Source organism: Plecotus auritus (assembly GCF_963455305.1).
Source record: "Plecotus auritus genome assembly, chromosome: 6".
Taxonomy (NCBI): Eukaryota; Metazoa; Chordata; class Mammalia; order Chiroptera; family Vespertilionidae; genus Plecotus; species Plecotus auritus.
Genome location: NC_137773.1, coordinates 131,789,507 through 131,808,208, shown reverse-complemented (window position 1 = coordinate 131,808,208; position 18,702 = coordinate 131,789,507). Strand labels below are relative to the sequence as shown.

Sequence of the window (18,702 nt, the reverse complement as noted above, 5' to 3'; positions counted from 1 at the left end):
CATCCAATCTGCACCCCACCCAAGCTGTTTGCAGCGGTTTTTTCATATGTATGGTCTGTCCTGGCTCAGGCTTCAAACTTTCCTAAAATATCTCAAACAAGCAGCAGCTGGAGTCAGGGTGCCCCACATCTATCAATGAGAGGCCCAAGATAAGGCACTAGCACCAGCCTGCCTTGTTTCACCTCTCCTGGGCACTTCTAAAGCCATACAAGTAGCAGCTATCAGTAGATAGCTCTGTAGTTCCTGCTGGGTGACCCCAGGCAGTGGCTGACTTTGTACCTCCCAGGAGGCCCCAAGCCAGTGTACCCGGTGGACAGCTTAAGACCATATCAGATTACAACTCTACACATCCATAAGCAACACACTCAAGGAGCAGACTCAGTGAGCACCAAAGCCACACTGAAGCAAGTCCTGCTCCATAGGGGTGTCTCCTGCACAGCAGCTCTTCCATTGTAGTCACAGCTGGTCCTCACAGCCAACTGGCCTGGGGGTGAATTCCTCCCAGTGACCCCAACAGCAATCAAGGTTCAACTACAAGACTGTGCACACAGACCACACAGGGGTGCACCTAGAGTGCCCAGCTCAGGTGACTGGGGAGGCTGAGCCACTGGGCCCCACAGGACACCTACTACACAAGGCACTCTACTCATTCCAGGAAACATAACAGCTCTACCTAATGCATAGAAACAAATATTGGGAAGCAGCCAAAATGCAGAGACAAAGAAACATGTCACAAATGAAATAACTGAAGAAATCTCCAGAAAAATAACTAAATGAAATGGAAACAAGCAAACTACTAGATACAGAGTTCAAAACAATGGTTATAAGGTTTCTCAATGATCTTAATGAGAACTTCAAGGAACTCAGTAAGAATTTCAAGGATCTTAGTGAGAACATCAAAAACATGAAAAAGCACTAGTCAGAAATTAAGCATATACTAACTGAAATAAAGAATAATTTACAGGAATTCAACAGCAGAGTAGAGGATTCCGAGAACCAAATCAACGATTTGGAATATGAGAAAGCAAAAAACACCCAGTTAGGAGAGTGAAAAGAAAAAAGTATCCAAAAATATAAAGACAGTGTAAGGAGCCTCTGGGACAACTTCAAGTGTACCAACATCTCCATTATAAGAGTGCCAGAGGAGTAGAGAGACAGCAAGAATTGAAAACCTATTTGAAGAAATAATGACAGAAAACTTCCCCTACCTAGTAGAAGAAATCTTACCTAATAATAGAGAAACATGTAAACTGACCATACCTCCGCTATGCCCACAGCCAATAATGAGTATGCAAATTAACCCAACAAAGATGGTGAGTTAATTTGCATGTGCAGGCGCTGAGCGGCCGGGAGGGGTGGGATGCCTGCTATGAGGGGGAGGGGGGCAGCGGAGCTACAGGAGTGGTGCTCTGGCCAAGAGCGAGATCTTGCAGGCTCCTGGGCGGCCCGGGAGTGAGGACTTGCAGGCTCCTGGGCAGCCCGGGAGCGAGGACTCGCAGGCTCCCAGGCAGCTGGGAGCTAAGCCAGGGGAAGGAAGGCCTATTCTTGCATGAATATCGTGCAATGGGCCTCTAATAGACTTATAAGTCCAGGAAGCAGAGAGTCCCAAACAAGAGGAACCCAAAGAGGCCCACTTTAATCATAACTAAAGTGCCAAGGGTTGAAAACAAAGAAAGAATCTTAAAAGCAGCAAGAGAAAAGCAGTTAGTTACCTCCAAGGGAGCACCCATATCACTGTCAGCTGATTTCTCAACAGAAACTTTGCAGACTAGAGGGAGTGGCAAGAAATATTCAAAGTGATGAGTAGCAAGGACCTACAACCAAGATTACACTACCCAGCAAAGTTCTCATTTTAAAATTGAGGGTCAGATAAAGAGCTTCACAGACAAGAAAACGCTGAAGGAGTTCATCACCACCAAACCAGTATTACATGAAATGTTGAAGGGCATTCTTTAAGAGGATGATGATAAAGAAGAAGAGGAGGAGGAGGAGGTGAAGGAGAAGGAAGAAAATAAAAAATATGAACAATAAAATGCCAATGAATACATATCTATCAGCAACTGAATCTAAAAATCAAAATAAACAAAAAAGGAATCTAATGAACAAAATAAACTGATGAATAAAATAGAACCAGAGACATGGAAACATGGAACAGACCGACGAATCTCAGAAGAAAAGGGGGAGGGGGCAGAAAGAGATTAACCAAAGATGTTATATGCACACTAGAGGCCCGGTGCACGACATTCTTACACTGGGGGAGGAGGGTCCCTCAGCCCGGCCTGCACCATCCTGCAGTCCAGGACCCCTCGGTGGACATCCCCCAAGGGGTCCTTAGCGCTGCCATGGAGGTGGGAGAGGCTCCCGCCACTGCACTCGCCAATGTGAGCCCGCTTCTGGCTGAGCGGCGACCCCCCTGTGGGAGTGCATTGACCACCTGGGGGCAGCTCTTGCATTGAGCATCTGCCCCCTGATGGTCAGTACGCGTCATAGCGGCTGGTCGTTCCACTGCTTGGTCAATTTGCATATTGGGGTTTTATTATATAGGATATGCATTACTTATGGACATAGACAATAAGGGTGGTGAAGGCCTGGGGCCAGGCAGGAACGGGTGGAGGGGGGCAATCAGGGGAAAAAAGGGGGACATCTGTAATCCTCTCAACAATGAAGATTTTTTTTAAAAGAAAACCCAACTGGCCTTTTAACACAGATAGTGTGAGAAGCATTGCTTTAAGGACTAGGAAGTGTAAAGCACATGACAATGTCCCTGCTATTTATAGAGAAAAAATCTGCTGAGACAAATATTGTCTTCATATTTAATCTATCCAGAGCAAGGATTAATCCTTCACTTGAATTCATCATTATTTGAAACTTTCTCTACTATTGCTGACTTTTCTCTCTGGACATGTTTAAAATATAGTGGTTATAGTCCTTGGCTACCCATTATAGTTTAAACCTTAAAAACACTTGTATCTAGACAATGTTAACGATAAACAATAAGGAGGAAAAATAAAATCTGACAAATATTTATCAAAGAGTAGGCATACTTCAAATGTAGGCTCCTAAAGATAAAAACCATTCAAATGGAACGAGAAATCAAAACCTAAAAACGAACCAATTTCTAAAGACATGAAATCTAGGGGGTGTGTGGGGGGGGTACGGGATGGAGGAAGTAGAGGATTGGCAAATCATTCTATTGGGAATTCCCAAAGCATTATTTTTTTCCTATTCAGCACACCAAAGTCTAAATGTTTTACTTTTTAAAGTGTGCACCCTGGAGCCCTGACCAGGTGGCTGCATTGGTTGGAGTGTATTCCCATACACCAAAAAGTTGAGGCTTTGATTTCCAATCAAGGCACATAACCTTGATTGCGGGTTCTATCCCTGGTCAGGGTGCATTCGGGAGACAACCAATCAGTATTTCCTTCTCTCTCTCCCTCCTCTAAAATCTATAAAAACATATCCTTGGGTGAGGATTACAAAGAAGTGTGCATCATGGAAACGAACCCTAGGCTTTCCTAAAGACTGATCTAGTGTGCCTAGATTTCCTTTCATAACAATAAAATCTATTTTGGGGAAAATTAAATCCATTTCAAAGTTGGCAAAGTAATCCCAACTTCCATTTAATAAAACACTTAAGTGGAACAAACTTTTTGGATAATCACAGCTGAGAACAGTGATCTTAAATACACATAAAACTCACAATCTTTTGGTGTCTCGAGTAATATTCATCTGTTAAGAGAGCAAAGTGTCAAAAGAGATAGAGGAAGATGTAAACAGATGGAAGAACATACCATGTTCATGGATTGGCAGAATCAACATCATTAAAATGTCCATACTACCCAAAGCAATCTATAGATTCAATGCACTCCCCATTAAAATACCAACGGCGTATTTCACAGACCTAGAAAGAACTCTCCAAAAATTCATCTGGAATAAAAAAAGACCCCGAATAGCCACAGCAATCCTGAGAAAGAAGAATAAAGTAGGAGGGATCTCAATACCAGATTTCAAGCTGTATTACAAAGCCACTGTCATCAAAACAGCCTGGTACTGACACAAGAACAGACATATAGATCAATGGAACAGAATAGAGAATCCAGATATCGACCCAAACCAATATGCGCATTTAATATTTGACAAAGGAGGCATGAGCATACAATGGAGTCAAGACAGTCTCTTTAATAAATGGTGTTGGGAAAATTGGACAGATACATGCAAAAAAATGAAACTAGATCACCAACTTACACCATACACAAAAATAAACTCAAAATGGGTACAGGACTTAAATATAAGACGGGAAACCATAAAAATACTAGAGGAATCCACAGGCAGCAAAATCTCAGACATATGCCAAAAGAACTTTTTCACTGATACTGCCCCTAGGGCAATGGAAGCCAAACAGAAAATAAACAAATGGGACTACATCAAAATAAAAAGCTTTTGCACAGCAAAAGAAACCATCAACAAAACAACAAGAAACCCCACTGTATGGGAGAACATATTTGCAAGTGGTATCACTGATAAAGGTTTAATTTCCAACATCTACAGGCAGCTTATACAACTTAATAAAAGGAAGATAAATGATCCAATAAAAAAATGGGCAACGGATCTAAATAGAAGCTTTTCGAAAGAAGACAGAAGGAAGGCCAAGAGACACATGAAAACATGCTCAAAGTCACTAATTATCCGAGAGATGCAAATCAAAACAACAATGCGATACCATCTCACACCTGTCAGAATGGCTATCATCAACAAATCAACAAACGACAAGTGTTGGCGAGGATGCGGAGAAAAAGGAACCCTCGTGCACTGCTGGTGGGAATGCAGACTGGTGCAGCCACTGTGGAGAACAGTATGGAGTTTCCTCAAAAAACTGAAAATGGAACTCCCATTTGACCCAGTAATCCCACTCCTAGGAATATATCCTAAGAAACCAGAAACACCAATCAGAAAGGATATATGCACCCCTATGTTCATAGCAGCACAATTTACAATAGCTAAGATTTGGAAACAGCCTAGGTGCCCATCAGCAGATGACTGGATCAGAAAACTATGGTACATCTACACAATGGAATACTATGCTGCCGTAAAAAAGAAGGAATTACTACCATTTGTAGGCACTTGGATGGAATTAGAGAACATTATGCTAAGTGAAATAAGCCAGTCAATGAAAGAAAAATACCACATGATCCCACTCATTTGGGGATAATGAAAAACATTATAAACTGATGAACAAAAAGATAGTTACAGAGGCAGTAAAGCATCAAACAGACTGTCAAATTACAGTGGTAAGGTTAGGGAGAGGTGGGGGAAATAAGAGATCAACTGAAGGACTTATATGCATGTATATAAGAGTAACCAACGGATGCAAAACATTGGGGGGTGAGGGCATGTATGGGAGTGGGGTGGGGGTGGGGGGCAATGGTAAGATATGTACACATATAATACCTTAATAAAAATTTGGAAAAAAAAAAAAAGAGAGCAAAGTGTCGTTTTTAAGATCTCTTGTCAATTTTAATTCTAAGTGCCAATCATACTTTGAATAAAATAAACCACACTTCATTTGATATAGAGCTTATTAAAAAGGTATTACAAAACATCGGTAGGTCACTCAAATGCCTGAAATACTGATCAAATTCTGATTTACACAGATTTATACTGAGTTTAACTTCCAGTAAGAAAATGAGGTATGGAAAGACTAATTACAAAATTAGAAATGAAAAGGCTATCTGAACACCATAAAATTAACTCGATGCTCATGTAGAGATATGAAAAAGAAAGAAAGCCATGAAAACCAACTATTAGCTGAAAGAGAAGAATGTGCAGTAGAGCCTGCTGGAACTCCAATCACATAATCAGCTCATCCTGCAATCCATACAACTCAGCTTACCCTGAGTCCTAGAAGTCCAATCCAACATTTACTACATTCAGAATTACATGTGTGGACTTTGTAGGCAAAACTTAATAAAAGATTTCGATAATTCCAAGTCAGAACAAATGCCCTACTAGGATCTCTCAAAGGCATCTTTTTATTTTATTTTTTACAAACTAGCACTTCTCTTTTACATATGTCATGAAAGCTCAGTTCCGAATATATAGAAAAAACTCTGGAAGCATTTGTAAGGAAAAAAATTTAAATGTCAAATCTCCCAAATCAGATTAATTAAACTGAATGAATAGAATATTAGAAGTAACCTCAAAAGGAAAGGGAACTGGAGTGTCTTTGCTTCATATAGGGTTGTCTAACTGTGTGTGGTCTAAGAAGTTGAAACCTCTGGTCATTATAAACCTGAAAAGCTGTTTTAAAATTGAAACATGAGAAGTAACCTGAAAGATTTCAACAATTAGAGAGAGTTTGAGAGATCAGCAAAATCAAGTTAAAATAATAGCAAACACTTATATGGTGTTTTCTACACACCAGACACTATTCCAAGTACTTCCCGTATATTAACTCACATACTGGGTGAAAATAATTGGTGGTCATGCTTTATAACCAGATCCACCTGTTGTGTTGGGTTTTAACTCAGTGCTTTTACATAGTTCTTGGCAAGCTGTCAAATCCTAAACTAAAAGTAAACTACTTATTATAAATCCCCAAACAAAACAAACAAAAACAAAACAAAACAACACAAAAAATCCCCAAACATACCAATGTTGCTGATTTTCAATCTCTTCACTATTTCAATAGTTTATTTTTCCTGGATGTTTTACCTCATTATAGTTATTTTAAAAGTTGAACTAACTATAATCAACAAGACATGACTAGACATCATAAAGCTAGGAATCTAAATCACTGACCTGTTAGGCTGAAACAGTTGGCAGTCTAATACGCTGTTTCAATCAATTTTCACATATTAAAGTAAAATCAGTATGCTTAGTATAAAATTCAACAGAAACACCACATGAAAAATAGTTACCTGAATTTGAATCTGGAAAAGACAAATAGCAAATATTGGTTTTCTGAAAAAGAAAACAAAAGCTATATATGTTGACACACACACACACCAATAAAAATAAACAAATACAACAGTAAACTATACAGAGCAATATTTTTACTTACTTCTTTATCAGTAAGTTTGGAATGCTGAGGATAAATTACCTAGGAGAAAAAGAGTTAAAATTTTATACATAAATATATTGAGTGTATATTATAAACATTAGTAGGTACTTTTAAAATACTAGTTGGCTATCGTCAAATAGTTTCAAGAAATAGTTCACAAACTTTAACAATGAAACATGTGAGAAGCTGGGAGAATTGAGTAGAACTTATATTAGGCCAAAAAAAAAAAAAACCCACCTTTTTGATTCAAAGTTATCTCTAAAAGATTGGTGAAATCTTGAGTTATCAAGAATAATTTACTAACTGAATTACCAATAACTCAAAGTTTAATGAGTCTTTTCTTTGGAAGCTTAAACTCTAAAGAGAAATTGATCTATCAGTTGGCATCTACTTCAAGCAAGAAAAATTTTCAATGGATTCCAAGAAGTAGCATAAATTACTAACTTCTTATTAAAAGAAAAATGAAAAGGAAAAAATAATTATCTGCAGTTTAAGAAATTTCAAAGTCCATCTCCCACCATAAAACCTATCCCACTTCCCTCCAATTTCTTTAAATAATCATTGCATTTTCCTAGATAGGTCGGTTTAGTGTCTGCAGTAATCAAAGCCACCTTCTGAGGGAAAATCATACCCCAGCAAAGGAAGGAAGACTAGCTACTGTGGGAACAAACACTAGTAAACACCAGATCCAATGGCACCCAACCTACAAGCCAATCATCTGCCTGAATCTGACTGGGTGTGAAAATACTGCCCACAAGAATATCAGGGCTCCAGTGGACCAATCCAGATTCTCTTGGGAACGTGAAGAAGAGATGCGATTAGGAGCAGCAGGTTAGCTAGAGGCTGACAACAAAAAGGAGAGAAAACAATACAAAGAGTAGCTAAATTATGTTAATGTTGGGTTGCTAATGTGGGGATCCATGACTTCCACTTCTGGAAAATCCATGAGTTCTTCCATTTCCCAGAGCTGCTGAGAGCCTGAAAATCTTCCCTTTCCAGAAATAACATATAGTAATATCATATTATAAACTATATTAAAGTAGATTCACATATTTATTTCATTTATTTAGTTCTTACTATCATAGGCAAGGCCAGTAGTGGTATCTCCATTTTACATATAAGAAAACTAAGGTAAAAATAAAAGATGGGGAGAATTAATACTTAATGAGCATCTTCTGGAGTTTTTAATTTTCACAATCTGTCAATACTCCCCATCTTTACCAAAGAGGGAACAAGTTCACAGTAGTTAAATAACTCTCCCAAAACTTATCTATGTAGTAAGTGCCAGAGCTGGGACTAGAATTTAAGTTCAATTCCAAAGTATACAAGCCACCATTCCTCATTGCTCTTATAGTAGTGATCATTAACATGCAATCACAGCCCTCAATCCAGGTCTATGGGGAGGGTCTACAGAGCTAGTAGGTTACATGAAAACCACCCACCATTCCTGAAACAGAGAATATCACATTCTCTCTACTTACCCTGCTTTGTATCCCATGTACTGACCAACCTCACTTAATCTCTGTATCCACAATTCATGAAGGCAAGAACTGGTCTTTTTTGTACACCACTCTATCTTGACGCCCAGAACAATCTCTGCTACACAGTCGACACTAAAATATATGTCTTCAATCAGTGGATATACCTTCAAATTAACTCTATTCAACAACTAAGTATTTTATATGTAATTCATTATGTGTAGATACATTTCCCTTGAGACTATTTTACTTTGTGCCCTTTAAAGCAGAAATGGGACGCTTAAAACCTGTTTAGCCATATTTTATAAAAATCTCATTGCATTTAAGTTACCCTGGAGTTTGCTGGTCTAAAACATATTGGTAAGCTTAGTGACCTATAATAGCTTAATCTTAGCCTCTAAAATAAGTTTTATGTAAGTGCCCTTTAGATTTTTATTTCCTGCGATTAAAATATCCACTCAAAAGTAAATACAGTTTCTTTTTCCTTTCTTTTAAATAATCACAGTTCTTTTGGACTTTGGTTTCCTGTGGTTTAAATATCAGCATGCCAATGTAGAAAAAGATGTTGGTATGTTTTACCTATATAAGAGTACCTTAAATAGACACAACATGTGTATATATGTCTATGTATGTGTACATTATAAGTTTATATAGCTATATATATTTAAGTAAGCTAGAAGGATATAAGAACTACATAAGCTATCAAAAACTGGTTGTACCTTTTAAAAACTGGTTGTACTAGACTATCAAACGGAATTCTAGAAATTCATTTCAATGTACTCTTTTAGGGCTACCCAGTATTTTATTTTGAAACAGATAAAATATTCAAAAAGTAACAGTGTATTATTATATGCTATAGAATTCCAAATGTCCACTCTGTACTTAATAGAAAAGTTCATACTTGATTTTAAAAACCTCAATTAAACTCCCTATCTAAAGAAAAGTAACCATTGTCAAGTAGCTTGAACTGCACAAATATCAGTTACTAGATTTTCTATGTATATACTTTATTTCATGGGGAGGGGGAGTTTAAATATAAATTTGGGCAATCACTGTTAGTTTAGTTATTTAGCTCCTGACACCTATAAGGAAATTAATCGACTATCGTTTAGCCCCAGTATCTGGAGACGCCTCTCGCTTGAAGTTTTCTTTTTCCACAGCTTAAGCCCAGGCATCTCTGTCCCCCAGGACACTTGTATTCCTGGGAGGCATCAAAGGGGGCACAGAACGTCAGCTAATGTCATCCTTGTTCTGTTACCTATGATAAGACATCCCATGTTATAACAAATAAGAGAAAGGTGGCCAGGTAATAAGAAAAACGTTTTATTTCATAGAATTATTAAGGCCTAAAAATGATGACATAGCATATATCTTTTACATTATGATAAAATAGGAAAACATGTGCCCCAGAAAAAAAAATGTATATGTACTGAAAAACAGTATTATAAAATGTTTTAAATGGGGCTATTCTCTTTAAAGATATGTCTATTTGCCACTTGCCCTGGATACCCTAACATTTCCACCTCAGTAGGGGAGTAATCATGGTCACAGGAAAAGGAAGATTAGGACGATGAGTTAATTTACTGCTAGTATTACTTGGACATAGGAAAAATTCATGCCTGCATGTACCCTAGTTGTTTGTGAATGGGTATCTATTACCATGTGGCTGAGTATCTGTCTCCATTGCACAACCCCACCAAGCATCCCAGGCTTGGAAGAGACTACATTTCCCCAGAAACAACTGCCTTGATCTCTAACATTAACTCCTGCCCTGGCTGGTGTGGCTCAGTTGGTTGGAGTGTTGTCCTGTACACTGAAATCTTGTGGGTTTGATTCCCAGTCAGGGCACATCGCTAGGTTGTGGATTCAATTCCCAGCCGGGGTGTTTTTGGGGGTGGGGTGGGGAGAGAGAAACATGGATGTAAGAGACATATCTATTGGTTGCCTGTTGCACACGCCCCAACCAGGGCAGGGGTCGAACTTACAACCCAGGTACGTGCCCTTGACTGGGAATTGAACCCAAGACCCTTTGGTGCACAGGTCGATGCTCTAACCCAGGGGTGGGCAAACTTTTTGACTCAAGGGCCACAATGGGTTCTTAAACTGGACCGGAGAGCCAGAACAAAAGCATGGATGGAGTGTTTGTGTGAACTAATATAAATTCAAAGTAAAGGAGCGGAGGGGAAAGCAAGAGAACCCTCTGCTCTTTCGGCTCCGCGGGCCGGATAGAACAGCCGAACGGGCCGGATCCGGCCCACGGGCCGTAGTTTGCCCATGGCTGCTCTAACCATTTAGCAACACTGGCCAGGGCAGGAATAAATCTTTATGACCATGGATTAGGCAATGGTTTCTCAGATGTGATATAAAATCACAAGCAACCAGTGGGGGTGATGGGGGGTAATGGGGGGAATAAGGACACATATGTAACACCTTAATCAATAAAGAAAATTTAAAAAAAGAAATATTAAAAAAAATCACAAGCAACCAAAGAAAACATAAATATACTAGACTTCATCAAAATTTAATACTTTTGTGCTTCAAAATACACTACCCAGAAAGTGAAGACATCTCACAGAATGAGAGAAAATATCTGCACATCATATATCTGGTAAGGGTCTAGTATACAGAATATATAAAGAATACATTTTGCCCGGCCAGCGTGGCTCAGTGATTGAGCGTCAACCTATGAACCAGCAGGTCATGGTTCGATTCCTGATCAGGGCACAGGCTGGATTAAAGGCTGGATCCCCAGTAGGGGGCGTGCAGGAAGCAGCCAATCAATGATTCTCTCTCACCATTGATGTTTCTATCTCTCTCCCTCTCCCTTCCTCTCTGAAATCAATAAAAAAATTATTTTTTAAAAAGATATACAAATGGCCAATAAACACATGAAGAGACACTCAGCATCATTAATCATTAGGGAAATGCAAATAAACTTTTAAGATACCACCTAATACTAGAATGGCTATAATCAAAAGGACAGAAAATAACAAGTTGCTGACAGAATATGGAGAAATTAGAACCTTCATATATTGTTGATGAAAATGTGAAAATGCAGCCATGGTGGATAACAATTTAGTAAACATAATTACCATATGACCCAGCAATTTCACTCTTAGGTTTATATCCAAGAGAAGTGACAACATGTTCATACAAAAACTTGTGAATGAATGTTCAAAACAGCATTATTCATAATAGCCAAAAAAGTAGAAATAGTCCTTATTTCCATCGAATGATAAACAGATAAACAAAATGTGATATAGTACATCCATACTCACTGTTAAATGGTCTACCCTCCCTGCTAGATTGATATAAAATTCAACCATAGGAAGGAATGAAGTACTAAATACGTACAATGTGAATGAACCTTGAAAACATTATACTAAGTGAAAGAAGCCAGACACAAAACGCACAATATCCATTCTTATGCAATGTACAGAATAACAGAAACAGAAAGTGAATTAGTGGTTGCTAGGGGCTGATGGGGAAAGGGGATGAGTCATAACTGAAAGAAGATAAGGAAATTTCTGGGGCAGTGATAATAGCCAGGGTTTTTTTAATCCCATGGTTGTGTCATGGTATGTTCACTTTATAAAAATTCATTAAACTACAGACATAGGATTTGTGTATTTTTCTATATGTTATTCTTAAAATATTTATTTACTTATTTTTAAAGTAGAAAAAATGACATCACAGTATTAGGACAGGCTGGGCCTCAGTCTAAGATTCCAGCTCTCAAGATTGAAGGTAAATTATGTCACAGAAAAAGCTTGATCAATTTGAATATGAAATGGACAGTGAAGCATTTCTCTCAAAAAAGAATCAAGTTTATATGAAATTGTCCATGTTTTACATCAGGCATCTTAGTAAATACAAAAACAAAGTATTTGTGAAAGGACTAACGGGACAAGAGAATGTCCCAGATTATCCCCAGATTGGGATTATACAATTTCATAACAGAATTAGAGATTAGTAACACCAAAGAAGCCTTTGTAAAATCTGGGAGCCTAAGAAGCTCAAGAGGACACTAAGGCTTTAATTCTCAAATCACAGAACTATGAAGTGCTACTAGTTCACAAGGGAATTTAAAGGCTATTATTAGTACCTTGAATATCCTCCTATCAAAGCACTCACTGTTAAATAGCCTACCTTCCCAGATAAATTGCTACCTGATGAAGAGGGAATGATCAAGACTTTATCTCTAGAACATACCAGTGCCCAATAAATACCTGCTGAACCGATGGCTCAATGAGACAGCAACATACAATTACTCGTAACACCCATTTCAATTAAAAGAGTAAACTTGCTGATGATCAAATACTGGGGCTACGGAACACTCAGTTAAAGAGTGAAAGAAACAACCCTTAACATAATTGTCTTTATCCTTCTCAGAAAAATAAACAGAAACTGCTAAGATAAAGAAAACTGGTGACTACTCCAGGCTCCACCCTGCTTAGAGGATAAGGGGGAACAGGCAATGACTCAAAAAAGCAGAAGTTGTCCAGCTGGCGTGATTCAGTGGTTGAGCGGCAACCTATGAACCAAGAAGTCACCAATTCTTGTCAGGGCACATGCCTGGATTGTGGGCTCGATCCCGTGTGGGGCGTGCAGGAGGCAACCAATCAATGATTCTCTCTCATCAATGATGTTTCTATCTCTCTCCCTTTCCTTTCTGAAATCAATAAAAAAAATATTTTTTTCAAAAAAAGGAAACTAATAAATATCCAAATTAAGCAAAATTGTTTAATAAATTATGGTCCATAAAATTATGTTTATGAAGACTCTTCAATGATCTGGCAAATTGTTTATGAGAATGTTTATCAATAAAGCAGACTTTTACAGTAGTCTGCTGCTCAGCCCATGCTTTTGAAAGTGTCTCCTCCCTGCCTTCTGCAGAAGTGAGCTTAAGTAACCACTACTGTTACTGAGACTCTGTCTCCTGATTACAGCTCAATGAACAAAACAGAGAACTTAACCCATTCTGAGCCAATCGGATATTCCACTACTTGAGTTACCCTTCAGTCTGATTCCAGAATACAAGAGTAGAGTGGCTAAAATCAATACCAGGTAACCCAAAGTCAAGTAGAACCTGGGAGCTGAAACTGAGACACTTGCAGAGGAAACCACCCTCAGCATGTAGAATGGAACAAGACATGCAAAGAAAAGCAGAGAAAAAAGACCACATAGCTCCAGAAACGAAGGCAAAAAAGCCTGGGGCTTTCCAAATTCCATAAGGTTCATTCCTGTTTCCTGTAAGTGTGTCCAAGAGACTCCTCACAATCAATCTCTTTTTGCTTAAATTTATTCTACAAGGTTTCTGTTACTAACAATCAAATTAATCCTTGACAGATACAAAATTATGTAAAGAAAAAAAAAACATTAACAAAAATGTCAAATACTGATAGCAGTTGTTTCTTAATAGAACTATGAGTGATGTTTTCTAGTGTTTATAATTTTCTTTCTTGCCAAGTTTTCAACAATGAGCATATTATTACTCAATGGGGGTGGGAGGTTGGGAGGGAACTTGAGTAAATAAGGCAATTCTGCCTTGAGATAATTAAGGCTTTTCTAGATAATCAGGTAATTTCAGATCTTGAAGTAACAGAGAATATTTTAAATCCAGAGAATTTCAAACCTATTCCACAGGACACTTAGATTCTCTGATGATGCTTCATGGCCACTTTAAAGGGGAAAAAAAAGAAGCTAAGTACACCTCCTGCAGTCTGTACCTTTTGCCACCTCTTCTAGCTCCAAAGACACCCTGCCCTCAACTGTCTCCTTTACTCAGACAAGGTCCCCCCCCCTCCCCTGACCCTGACATTTTGTGCAGCAAGGTCTTCAGCTGATTGTATCAAAGTGATAATCTGCCCCCAACCACCCAGGTCTTCAGCTGATTTTATCAGAGTGATAATCTGCCCCCAACCACCCAGGTCTTCAGCTGATTGTATCAGAGTGATAATCTGCCCCCAACCACCCAGGTCTTCAGCTGATTGTATCTGAGTGATAATCTGCCCCAAACCAGGCCTGAGTACCTTCCTCTAGTGTTTGGAACAAGAGTGACATTCACTCTCCATTGAAGTGGCTGAAAGGGGCAACTTCACAACCATAAATATCACAGAAGTAGAGGAGTCAGTTTGCAGGGAGCATGAAGCATGAACAAAATCCATAAAACAAAAGCATAAACAAGATGTGTGCTTGGTTCTGGGCTCTAGCCATTTTCTGAAGCCCCACCAGGTTTGCAGGTTGGATATCTTAAAACACCTTTATGGCCTTACAGCAAGTCCCCCTTTTCTGCTTGAGCTGTAGCTTAGTTTCTGCTACTTATAACCAAATATACACACACAGGCACCATTTCAACCGGATTAGCCAGTTCTTTATTTACGCAGGGGAAAATATTCCCCTATTTAAAAAAAAAAAAAGTACTGATTCTAGTAACTCAACTTCATCTTACAAGTGAGAAAACTGAAGGCTTCATTTTCATAAAGCAAAAAAGTGAGGGGTTCTCCCCATCAAAAATGAAAAAGGGACTCTCGCCCAGCCAGTGTGGCTCAGTGATTGAGCAAAGACTTATGAACCAGGAGGTCACGGTTCCTTTCCCAGTGGAGGTTCGTGCAGGAGGCAGCTGATAATGATTGTCTCATCACTGATGTTTCTACCTCTCTCTCTCCCTCTTACTTCCTCTCCAAAATCAATAAAAATACATTTTAAAAAAGAAAAAGGGACTCTAAATGCTTACATAGGCCTTACTGGGTCCCAGGTACTATTCCAAATGTTTCGCAAACATTAACTTATCTAATTTTCACAATGCCACAACAAATGTACTGTTACCCTGTTACAGAGGAGCAGCACCAGGCTCAGACAAGCAAAGTAATGTACCCAAAGTACATAGATTAAAACCCACTCTAGAATCTAGAGTTCCTGATCAATATTCTATACCAGTGGTCGGCAAACTCATTAGTCAACAGAGCCAAATATCAACAGTACGACTGAAATTTCTTTTGAGAGCCGAAAACCGACTTCTGCGCATGGGCCACAAAGTTTCAATTGCACTGTACGTGCACGCCCACATGTCGTATTTTGTGGAAGAGCCACACTCAAGGGGCCAAAGAGCCGCATGTGGCTCGAGAGCTACTGTTCTATACTGTCTTTAGTAGGGATTTAAAGTTAAATAAGTGGCACTGTTCATGCATTTAAAATCTGCAAATGGTATTTTCTGTCTTGGCAGAACAGATTCTTAAGTCTCCCAGGCCTAATATTCAATGACTGTTTTTTTTTATAGCACAGCTAGGTTCTAGGATATTATTGTCCAAGCTTAGTTTTTACCTATTCTTTAACTAATTTCCCTTTTGAGTCCCCATGGTTGTGCTTTATAGGAAGTAGAGATGGGCTACTATATGTCACTTCTCCAACACAATTCTACACTCACCTGTTTAAAAAGTATGTATTTTTATTTGTTTCAGAGAGGAAGAGGGAGAGATGTAGAAACATAATTAATGAGAGAAAATCATTAATTGCCTACCTCCTGAACGCCCCTACTGGGGATTGTGCCTGCAACCTGGGCATGTGCCTGACCTGGAATTGAACCATGACCTCCTGGTTCATAGATCTGAGCCACACCAGCCAGGCTACATACACCTTCTTATCCCATTATAGCCACTCCTCCTGTCCATTTTTGGCCTAGGTATGGCCATAATAAAAGGTAAAATACTATGTGTTTTTCAACTATTTTGTTATATTAGTTTCTAATTTGTGTTCCTTTTTCTTTAAAAGTGGCAAAGTGCAATATTCTATGTTTCTCAGGAAAACAAAACAAAATTGTTGTGTTGCATCTCCACTTAATGTGTTTAACTGTCTTTGGATCCTTCATTAGGGAATCTTCCCCACTCTCATCCTACACCTTCTAAAATCAATGGTTCTTAATCTAGAGACAATGGACTATAAGGTCCATAGATAATCCACAGAAAGTACACAGAAACAAATACATAATTTTGTATTAGTAAGCATTTTCCTAATGGAGAGAGTTCATGAAATTCATCATATAGTTTTTTAAAGTTTCAGAAGCAAAAAACATTATGAATAACTGACCTAAAGAAAACTCTGCAACAGCACATACTATGGAAAATGAAATTCAAAATAAGACCTTTAATGATCCACATTTTTGTAGCACCTTAATTATGCTAAGTATTCTTTATTTGGTCAGAAAAACATATTCATGTTAAAAAGAATGTCCCAAATGATGAAAGTCCCAAAAGATCTCCTTTAGCTATATAAAAATGTAATAAACTACAACAACCCAAACCATTGTTTTCTGGTTAAATTGTAGTTTGCTATACATATAATTTCAGATTAATGTGTCAATATAGTCAATAGATGGTTTATAAATCTCTTCTTCAAATTCTTTGAGAACCAGTTGTTTCTATCTCAATAAGATAAAGAATTGTTCCTGTACTCATTCATTCTATCAGCAAGTATTTATTGAACACCATATGTGCCAGGCACCACATCTGGCCCTATCTGCTACTGTGATTAATTCTTGGTTCTTCCCTAAATTGTAGTCTCAATCCACAAATATAGTTTAGAGCATATCGTTCATATTTGTATGCCCAGCAACCAGAATAATGCCTAGATCTTTGTAGAAACAGTGTATGGAACTACATAATGATAAAACATAGAGAAGACAGGCTGAATACAAAAGCAGTATCTTCGAATTAAGAAAAACCTCCCTGGCCAATTTTCCTAGCCAACTCATGTTACTGAAGTAAAAATGAGATGGTGCACTAAAATGGAATCACTACAAAAAAAAAAAAATCTCAAACATACATCCTTCTGATAATGTTTTTCTTGGACACATAAAGACAAGCAATCTCTTATTCTACATAAAGTACCCTAAACAATGTAAAGAATAGATTAAGATTCAAAGGCCTTTCAATAAGGTGCCATAAAGATAGGAAATTTGAGATTCACAAGCAAAAGCTATTCCTTATGTTCTTCATATTAGCTTTCAGGCCAACTGCTTCAGAAGCAACATCAAGACATAACAGAAGTGAGGAACAAAAGGAGGAAAATGAGAAAATGCATGCTATGCATTTTGGCTCAGGCTCACTAAAATGCTCTAAGAGTTACTACTGTGAATGACCAAAACCATCTCTTAGTCTAAAAAAAAGGTTTGTTGAAAGAGGCTTGGCTATATTTCACCATATGTCAAGGGCATTGTTTGCTTCTTGAAAAAGTCCCAAACATCCTGCCTGCAGCCTCCTCCAGGTGCCGCTAACCATTTCAGTTATTCTGGTGACACCGGGTTAAAAAAACACACACAAACAAAAAACAGCAAGTGTTTAGGAGGGGCCTTGAGAGAACTTTTCACCCTCAGCCGCAGCCCAGGATGCTCCCAGGGGAACTGCCAATAGACCGCAGCCCGGCCCAATGGGCGGAGGGGTGGCCAGCCACGCCCAGATGCGCGGCGGTCGGGGTCCAGGCCGGCCGGCTGGCCCGCAGGCCACACACTCTGCAAAAGCCGCCCAGGTGCAAACCCGGACAGGGCGGAGGGACAACGCTGCGGCCGGGCCTCACCTCCACGGCCTGGCCCAGCTCCAGGTCGAAGCCCACCACACACACGCAGTGCAGCCAGGCCGAGAAGCCGTCCCAGCGCAGCAGGCCGCGGCCATCGTCCTCCTCATCGTCCAGCGGCGCGGCTGCCGCCGCCGCCGCCTCACCCGGCGCCTCGTGCTCCTCGGCCGCCGCCCCCGCCTCCTCCAACGGCCCGCGGGAGCTGGGCCCCGAGCTTTCCAGGCCCCGCAGAGCCATCCACCAGCCCCTAGCTGTTCGCGCCGCCTCCAACGCGGAGCGAGCCGCAGAGCGCGCTCGGTTCTGCGCAGGCGCAGCCGCCGCAGCTGCAGCCGCGGGGGACGGGCTCCGCCGGGGCGAGACCGGAACCCACGTGACCCTGGGAGCCCAGCTCCGCGGGCCCGCCCCTGCACCACGCGGATGTGGGGACATCACGCTGGCGCTTGACTAGGATATGAATCAGGCACTGGCCGCCTTGTCTTAAAGCTCTTCAAGACTGACCAGTGGTTTGTGAGTCCTGGCACCCCCCCACCCGTTCGCAGTCCAGCGACTAAGGAATCCCGGTTCATAATTATAAGGTATTATTAAATTAAATTAATG

The 18,702-nt window shown here is 39.7% G+C and overlaps 2 protein-coding genes across 4 annotated transcripts in view; both read right to left on the bottom strand.

The window, feature by feature from the left end:
* DENND6A (DENN domain containing 6A) overlaps positions 1 to 18,403 on the bottom strand; it is a 53,485-nt gene extending 35,082 nt beyond the window's left edge. Inside the window, exons 1-3 of one of the 3 annotated variants that reach the window (XM_080675130.1) lie at positions 18,109 to 18,403; positions 7,061 to 7,099; positions 6,918 to 6,960 (exon numbers count right to left, since the gene is read on the bottom strand). In XM_080675130.1, the coding sequence (XP_080531256.1) occupies positions 6,918 to 6,960; positions 7,061 to 7,099; positions 18,109 to 18,342 (316 nt within the window). In that variant the 5' untranslated portion in view covers positions 18,343 to 18,403. The remainder of the gene's footprint in view (positions 1 to 6,917; positions 6,961 to 7,060; positions 7,100 to 18,108) is intronic. The other 2 variants (XM_080675132.1, XM_080675131.1) reach the window with 2 other exon arrangements.
* DNASE1L3 (deoxyribonuclease 1L3) overlaps positions 1 to 18,702 on the bottom strand; it is a 969,732-nt gene that overhangs the window by 508,229 nt on the left and 442,801 nt on the right. The window lies entirely within an intron of this gene.